The 9456-nt window shown below is 20.1% G+C and overlaps 2 protein-coding genes across 2 annotated transcripts in view; one reads left to right on the top strand and one right to left on the bottom strand.

Moving 5' to 3' along the window:
- Window positions 1–7953, top strand: part of PRSY57_0307200 (hypothetical protein) — a gene marked incomplete at both ends in the record, with an annotated part of 11847 nt that extends 3894 nt beyond the window's left edge. Inside the window, 2 exons of the mRNA XM_012905700.2 lie at window positions 1–1236; window positions 1386–7953. The exon at window positions 1–1236 is cut by the window's left edge and continues 2770 nt beyond it. Of these exons, the coding sequence (XP_012761154.2) occupies window positions 1–1236; window positions 1386–7953 (7804 nt within the window). The remainder of the gene's footprint in view (window positions 1237–1385) is intronic.
- A 714-nt stretch (window positions 7954–8667) lies between these two features.
- PRSY57_0307100 (hypothetical protein) overlaps window positions 8668–9456 on the bottom strand; it is a gene marked incomplete at both ends in the record, with an annotated part of 1980 nt that continues 1191 nt past the window's right edge. Inside the window, one exon of the mRNA XM_012905699.2 lies at window positions 8668–9456. This exon is cut by the window's right edge and continues 1191 nt beyond it. Coding sequence (XP_012761153.2) covers window positions 8668–9456 — 789 coding nt within the window.

Below are 9456 nucleotides of genomic sequence, written 5' to 3'. Positions count from 1 at the left end.
AAAAAAAAATAATATGAATGTAAATAAAAATAATATAAAAATTGAAGATCATGCAAAAAATCAGATTAATGTTGAAAATAATAGTCAAAACAAAGTAGACATCAAGGATAACAAAAATGAGATGGAAAAAAAAAATAATATGAATGTAAATAAAAATAATATAAAAATTGAAGATCATGCAAAAAATCAGATTAATGTTGAAAATAATAGTCAAAACAAAGTAGACATCAAGGATAACAAAAATGAGATGGAAAACAAAAATGATATGGAAAAAAAAAATAATATGAATGTAAATAAAAATAATATAAAAATTGAAGATCATGCGAAAAATCAGATTAATGTTGAAAATAATAGTCAAAACAAAGTAGACATGAAGGATAACAAAAATGATTTGATAAACAATATAGATATAATTAATGATGTTTTAAAAAGTGGCGATAAATTTGAGAATATGATAAATTCAAAAGAAATAAATATTAAAGATTTCAAGTCTGTAGACAAAAATAATGATATATGTCTTAATTTGAATGAATTAAATAAGGAATCATATAACTCAAATAATCCCCAAAAGTGCATTGATATACATGATTTTGATTATGTAGAAAAGAAGGATGTATACGACAAAATACATGAGGATAGAAAAGAATATTGTGATGAAAGTAAATTAAAATATTTACCATTAGATGATATGAAAAAAATAAGAAGTTTTATAAAAATAAATAAAAAAAGTAAAAGAGAGAATTTTTTAATTATATCATATATGAATGAAGAAATATATTTTTTAATAAAAAAATTAAAAGTAGAAATTATAGAACCTTCTATAATATTAAACAAAAATATGTATATAGAAAAACAATTCTTATCACCTCTAGGCAAATATATAAATGATAATTTAAAAGAAGGTAAATGTATATCATCAAAAATTTTAATTGATTTAATGTTAGAATATATTAATACTATAATATCAAAAAATAATGGATATGTATTATATTTTAATAATTATCATATTTTACAACATCTAGATTATTTTCTTCATAAATTAAAAGGATTATCTACTATCAAATATATTAATTATGTATATTTTTTAAATATGAACTTTTTAAAAAATGTAAATGATCAAAAGGATGTAAATATATATGACTATTTATTAGAGGATCAAAAAATCATAGTGTCAAATCCGTTCAAGGGAATGTTCCCAAAATTTTGTCTTATCTTAAAAAAGCACAACATAGTTAGGTAACAACAATTAAAAGGAAACAAATAAATATAAATAAATAAATAAATAAATAAATAAATATATATATATATATATATATATATATATATATGTGCATATACGTGTATGTTTTATTTAATATGAAAAATATATTAATCATTTTTGTCAGCTTTCATAGTGGTAAACATTTTAATCCCCAAAAAGTTTATGAACGTCTACTTTCAAAATTTAATGATAAACAAATAGATTCGTCTAACAATTTAAATGAAGAAGTCGAAGGAAAACATAGTGAGCTTTTTGAATGGGATAAAAATGAAGAAAAGTATAAAAATATTAACGAAAATCAAGAGGAAAATGATCACAAAAGTGTATGTTCTGATGAATATTATTTGAGTATTAGCAGTGAAGGGAAATATAACTATGATGAAGAAGATGAAGAGGAAGAGGAAGAGGTAGATGAAGAAGAGGAAGAGGAAGAGGAAGGGGTAGATGAAGAAGATGAAGAGGAAGAGGTAGATGAAGATGAAGAAGAGGAAGAAGATGACGAAGATGAAGAAGAGGAAGAGGTAGATGAAGAAGAGGTAGATGAAGAAGAGGTAGATGAAGAAGAGGTAGATGAAGAAGAGGTAGATGACGATGATAATGACGATGACGATGATAATGACGATTACAATGATGACACAACTGAAAATACTTCAATTAATATAAACAAGAGTATCATCCAAGAAATAAATAATTATGACGACAACACGAATAAAAATGATAAGAATAAACATGCGGATGAATGCTATTACAATTTAATGAATAAAGAAATAAATTTTATTTATAAATGCACGAGTCCAGATAAATATTACAAAAATTATTATTATAATTTAAAAAAATATTGTGATGATGTGGAACATGAAAAGGACTTATCAATGTTGATACAACATTTAAGTGTTTTATTAAAAGATGAAAAGGGAAATATAAAAAATAATGAAGAAGGAGAAGAATGTATAGATAATATATTCATAGATAAAAATATGAAATCAGATCTAGAATATAAAGAAAATGAAAAAGATTATTTGAATAATATAGAATATATTGAAAACCTTTCAGAACATTTAAGACATAAATATAATATAGAAATGATACCTATAGATATTGTTGGTAATATTAGATTGTATAAATTATTTTATATTAATATGATAAAAAATAATTACTCTTATTATTTAAAAAATAATTTCTTCCCATATCAATATAAATGTAAAAGAGGAAAAGCAAAAAAAGGAATGTTGATGATAAATATAAAGAAAAAGAATGAATATGACAATTTAATGAATAAAACAAATGGAAATGAGAGAACAGGAAATAATCATAAAAAAAATAATAATAATAAAAAAAATAATAACAAGGAAGATAAAAATAATAAGGAAGATAAAAATAATTATATAAATAACAATAATGATAATAATAACAATATTAATGTTGGATATAAAAGAATGCAAAACAATATTTATCCAAATATCTTATATGAAATAAAAAATAAGAATTTTAATTTATATCATAGATACTGGAGTTTATTTTATAAATATTGTCCAGTGTCTTATATAAATGAGAATAAAATTATAGAGGGGAAGAAAAAGTTCTGTGTTATTTATAAAAATAAAATATATATGTTAAATAATTATGATTATATGATTGAATTTTTAAAACATCCTAAATTTTATACTAGCAAAAAAGTTAAAGAATCAGTTTGTTTTTCTCTGGTAATGTATTTTCCTAATATGGATATCCAAAAAAAAATAATTTATTTATTGGAAACATATGAAAAATTAATACATATAGATATAGAAAAATATTTCAAACATGATTTTTTCTTATCACACAAAGATAAAGAACAAAATAATAACAACATGAAGAGTGATAATAATAATAATAATAAGATGAATAATGTGAATAATAATGACGATGATGTAGAAAACAAAATAGAGGATGCACACATTTTTGAAATACACCGTATTATTGAAGGAAAAACGATATCCCCTTTATTTATTGTTAGATATATATGTATACAAATGAGGAAAATACATCAATTTAATATATACATAATAAAAGAAATTATTAAATCAATTATTAAACTTAAACATTATTTCAATCAACTCATTATGAAAAAAAAAAATATATTAATAAATCAATGTGATATTAAAAAGAAAATGAAAAGAAAAAAAAAAACAAAAAAAATGAAGAAAAAAAATAAACTTGTCAATAATGAAAAAAAAAATCTATTATTTCTTTTTTCATGCATTATGAAAATAAAATTTTTGTATAACTTAATAATTATAAAACGAAAAAATATCAAAAATGTTTCTTTTAAAAATGTGTTAGACAAGCTGTCGCATATAACTAATATTAAGGACATGGCGAAGGATATAAATTTATTACTAGTCTTGATAGAAGACATGTTTTTCAGAGAAAAGCGAAAGTATTTAAATAATAATGAAAATTATGAAAATAATGAAAATTATGAAAATAATGATGATAATGAAATGAGGGATGATTCTTGTTATGTGGGGGAACGAGAAAGCAGGCAAAGGTATGTTATCACCGGACTTCCATTACATAGTAAAATATTTTTTTACTTAAAATGTATGAATATTTCCATTGATCATGTCATATCATTTGATATTATAAAAAAGGAAATGAATAAAGATGAAGAAAATGGAGATAAAGGAGGTGATGATAATTTTTATGGTAACGATTTTTATGATAACGATTTTTATGGTAACGATTTTTATGGTGGTGAAAAAGAAAGAGGTAAAAGGAATACAAATTTTACAAACTTTAGGCATTATTATTATAATGATGAAAGAAATGAAGAAGATACATACGAATTATACAAAAAGTATGTGTCTTATAATTCATATAATGATAATATATATCATATGAATATACTTAATGATTATAAAAAAAAATTAATAATTTTAAAAAAAAAAAAAAAAAATATATATAATATAAAAATTATAGAATTTGATAAAGATGAAAAAAAAAGTATTTATTATTATTTAAATGAATTAAGAAAAATTATTAATCCATATATTCATTCATATTATAATTATAATGATATATTACAAAATAGAATATGTTGTAAACAATTAGATAATTCATATATTAATGTATATTGTCCTTATGTTTTAAAAAAACATAATTGGTTATATAAAAGTATAGATAATATAAAATTAGTTTATGATGAAAAAGTATATTATCTTTCAAATCTTTATCATGCTTTTATTTTCAACAAGAATATAAGATATTATCAACATAATTTTAATATCCCACCTTTAAGAATATTATTTTTATATGATATTCCATATAAATTTCATAAAGATATGAAAAAAAATATGGTTCGTAAGTTTTTCTTTAAATATATAAATCTAGAAAAAGAATGTATTATATATATTAAATATGTGTTTATTTATTTATTAAAATATATCTTTTTATTTAAAATATATAAATATGATTGCAAGAAAAAAACAAATATTGATATAAAAAATTTCTCTATTAATTCTATACCTATCAACAATCTTCTGGAAAAAAAATATATTTATAATCTATATAGAGAAGATATAATATATCTTGAAAATAATATTAATCAGATAAATGTTTATGAACAAAATATTCAGTTTAATGAATTTCAGATGTACGATTTATTATTTCAAATAATCAAACCTTATAATGTATTCTTAAATATTATTAAAATATTGATAGTCAGATTTATCTTGCATCAGAATTTACAAAATTGTATCATAACATATAACACATTTCAACACAGTATATTTAATATAAAAGATGTTAATTCATTAAAATATATTATACAAAAATATAGACGAAAAAAATATAATAAGGATCATTCGAATAAACAAAAAGATTACATATTTAAAAATTTGAATCAAAAGGAACTATTAATAAATGAAAAAGAAACGGGAAAAAAAAAAAAAAATTTAATTGATCAAGATAATCATTTGATGAACAAAAAAAATAATAATCATGTAGATGAATATATAAATATATATAATATTAACGAACAAGATCAACATGATCCAAATAAAAATACTTCAAATCAAAAGGATACATATGTAACCAATCAACTAAAATTTAATTCGTTTGGTTATGATGATGGTGATGATGGTGATGGTGATGATGGTGATGGTGATGATGATGGTGATGATGGTGATGATTTCATTTGCTCGAATGAATATAATGAATCATCCGATTTCACCGAAAATTCCTTTGCTTATAATAAAGATAATATAAATCTTGCACATCTACAAAAAATGTTCAGCAAGAAATATGAAAAAAATATTTTAAATAGTAAATATAGATTCTTAGAAAACAATCTCTTGAATAATATTCAAAAGGTTTTAAAATACGCTTTTAGGGTACCTGAATATGTTATTTATTTGGGGTGCACGTCGCCAAAAAAATTATTGGAAAGAATAAAAAAAAAAGTAAAGAATGTTGAAGAAATAAAAAACAGTGAACATACAAATCATGTAACGAATTCAAAAAGTGCTGGAAGAAAAAATCCAAATGATGATTCTCAAAAGTATAGGGACAAAGACGATCAGATAAAAATTCCTAATATTGATAAAAAGAATCCACACAATAATGATAAAGTAGAAAAGGATAATTTATTAGATGATATAAAAAAATGTTCGTTAAAAAATAAAAAGATTATTGAATATCTTAAAAAATATAGTAATATATGGTATATTGATATGGAAAAATATCATAGTAAAAGTATTAAAATGTTGATAGAAAAAAGGTTGAATGATATATTAAGATATAGACAAAATTTATATCATCAATTAAATATGAAAAAGATAGATAAAATATGTGCTCAATTTTTAAGAGATAATAATTATATAAAATTTTCAAATTTTTATTTTTATTGTCCTGTTGATATAGATAATATTGTAGATATAGATACCGAGTTTTTAATTTTATATAATCGTTATTTATTTTATTTCAGAACACTTGAACAAATTAATGAATTTGTTAAAAATCCAACATTTTATTTAAAACAATTAAAACCAAATCCTTCTTTTGTTTTACCATTTATTTTTGTATATTCTTGTATAGAAATTGAAAATTTACATAATGAATTACATAAAAGTACAAAATGTGTAATTATTAATAGAGAACATTTATTATCGTTTGGAAATAAAATAAAAAAATATGAGAAATATATACAAACAAATAATATAAATGATAATATATTAATGGAAATACTTCATGTCAGATTAAATCAATATGATATTTTAGCACATGGTTGTATATTATATAATATACCTTATAATAAAAATCAGTTATATTTTCTTTTACATAATGAAAAAAAAAAAAAATTTGTACCGCATTTAATATTTATTATAAAAAAAAATCATGATAATAAACAAAATAATTATGAAATTATTAATAATTACAATGATAAATGTATAACAAATGATATGAACCTAAACCAAAATTTTTACCATAATAATATTAATAATAATCCTTATGATAAAGATAATATACATATGATTAATGATGAATATAAAAAAAAAAAAAAAAAATATATAAACACGTCCTTTACATTATTATCAAAAAAAAAAAATGAAGAAGATTCATATTGTAATTTATTACAATTTATACCTATTATAGAACAAGAATTTCAAGAAAAAAAGTATAAGAACATAATTTATATTGAATATAGTAATTTGTGGAAAATGAAATGTAAAATAACTTACGATATTGAAGAAAAAATTAAATCATATCAAAAATATAATAGATATAAATATAATAATAAACCAGCATATTTTAAAGGTTATAATATATATGAAAAAGAAAATTATGAACAAGAAATACAATTCAACAATTATTGTGTAGTTACTTATAAAAAAAAACAAATTCTATTAAAATGTAATATATATGATAATTATACTATATGTCATAATAATTCTTTTTATTTAGTTAATAGTTATGATGATGTAATTAGTTTTGAAAAAAATCCAACTGAATATATAAATGTAGATGATTCATCATTTAAAAAATTGGAACAAATTAATAACTTTGATACTTATAATATACCAATTGAAAATGAAGGATTTTGTTTAGTCTCCTTAAACGATGAAGGACAATTTATTAAAGGAGATAAAAGTTGTTGTATTAAATATGATAATAAATATTATATATTTCAAAATAAAGAAAAAATGCAAACTTTTATAAATAATTATAATGATTATCTAAATAATCAAAATATTTTCGATATCATTCTAAATCAATTAAAAAATAAAAATGATCTTAATACATTAATATATTTAAAAACATATTTATATGAAATTTTATGTCATGCTCTATATGAATTAGGAAAACACAGACCTATTTATCCTGGATTAACAATTCAATTAAGTGCAATCAAATTCTTGGCATTATTTTTTTATAAAGAAAATAAATTATTTTCTATACCTCTAAGAAAAACATATGAACAAAATTATCAAACCTTCTTAACAGATTGTGATATACCAATACATATACAAAAATTAAAACAAAAATTCAAAAATAATTCTACAAACAAAAATCAAACCATAAACACACCTGTCAATAACTGGACAAAAAGGGATATCGAAAACTATCATAAATATATTAATTTGTATGACAAAATATTGTATTCCCAAACAATAACAAATAAAACAAAGCAAAAAAAAAAAAAATATACATAAAAATATAAACAAATATGGAAATATATAAATATAAATAAATAAAAAGAAATATATATATATATATATATATATATATATGGATCATGCTAAACCTTCACCTTATATATGAATATTTATTTTTATAAAATAATTAAAATTTTTTTTATAATACATAAAATTATGTATACTTTAGATGACATCAAAATGTTATACTATGCCTTAAATGACAAATCTATAAAATTAATATATTTTAAATGTTTAATGAAATTATTACTATCACAAAAAAGAAAATCAAAAAAAAAAAAAATAAATATAAATAAATATATATATATATATATATATATATATATATATATACAAATATATTTATATGTGAGATAATCATAGATATGCTTTAATATTAGAAAAAAATAATAATAATAAAATAAAATAAAAATTTACACTATTTTATAATTTTAACATGAACCATTCAGGTAAATTAATTCCTTTTTTTTTTTTTTTTTTTTTTTTTTTTTCAAAAATGGCTATTTTATTTAAACCTTTTCACAAATAGCCATTTTCTATAAAAATATTCAAACAAAGGTATTTAATTTATTCTATTTTTTTTTATGCCTTTTTTGTTATTTCGCAATGTGTATATTACTAGAAGCATACATCAAACACACACACACACATATATATATATATATATATTTTTATTTTTTGTGTGTTTTTCTTTACCCCTTTTTATGTGCCCTATACAAATTCCGCTTTCGACATTCCATATTCGGAAAATGTGCCAAAGCCCTTCATATCAAATAAGATAGTTTCATTCCTTTTAAAGGATACAATTTGTTCATTTTCAAAGAGTGCGTAGAATAAATCATTTTTCATTAAATATTTATAAGCCTTTAAACCATACAATTCTATAATATTTCCCTTAAAAAATATAATATCATAAGTACCATCATTTTTTTGGAATGCTTTTAAACAGAAATCAATTGGTTTCCCATAAGTAACATGATTATTTAATGCTACAATTTGATCTCCATGATGAAGATTTTTTTTACTAGCTTTACTTCCTTCTATTATATAAGATACATAACAACCACCTATTGAATCTGGATTTTTATTTAAAACAATTCCAATGTTCTTTTTGATTATTATATTTGTAGAATTGTTCATATGTTCTTTTAATAAATCTACATTTTTCAGAGCATTTTCTATTAAATTATTCAACTCTTGAACAATATCTTCAAATCTTTCTCCTTTCTCATCCTTATATCCTAAATATATAGCTATATCATAAAAATTTTTAGCTTGCCAAAATTTTCTAAAGCTTCTATAAGCATCACCTAAGCATTTCCACGCAACGTTATATTTAGGTTCGTATTTTATAGATTTTAGGGCAAAATTAAATGTACCTTGTAAATCGTTTACATAATAAGACAATGTAGATATGGTTGAGCATAAATTAGATAAGAAAAAACCATAGTATTTACATGGCAACATATTATAAGCTAATTTTAAATCATGTAATGTTAT

Source organism: Plasmodium reichenowi, chromosome 3 (assembly GCF_001601855.1).
Source record: "Plasmodium reichenowi strain SY57 chromosome 3, whole genome shotgun sequence".
Lineage (NCBI taxonomy): Eukaryota > Apicomplexa > Aconoidasida > Haemosporida > Plasmodiidae > Plasmodium > Plasmodium reichenowi.
Note: the sequence above shows the minus strand (reverse complement) of the source record. Positions and strands in the feature narration are given on the sequence as shown.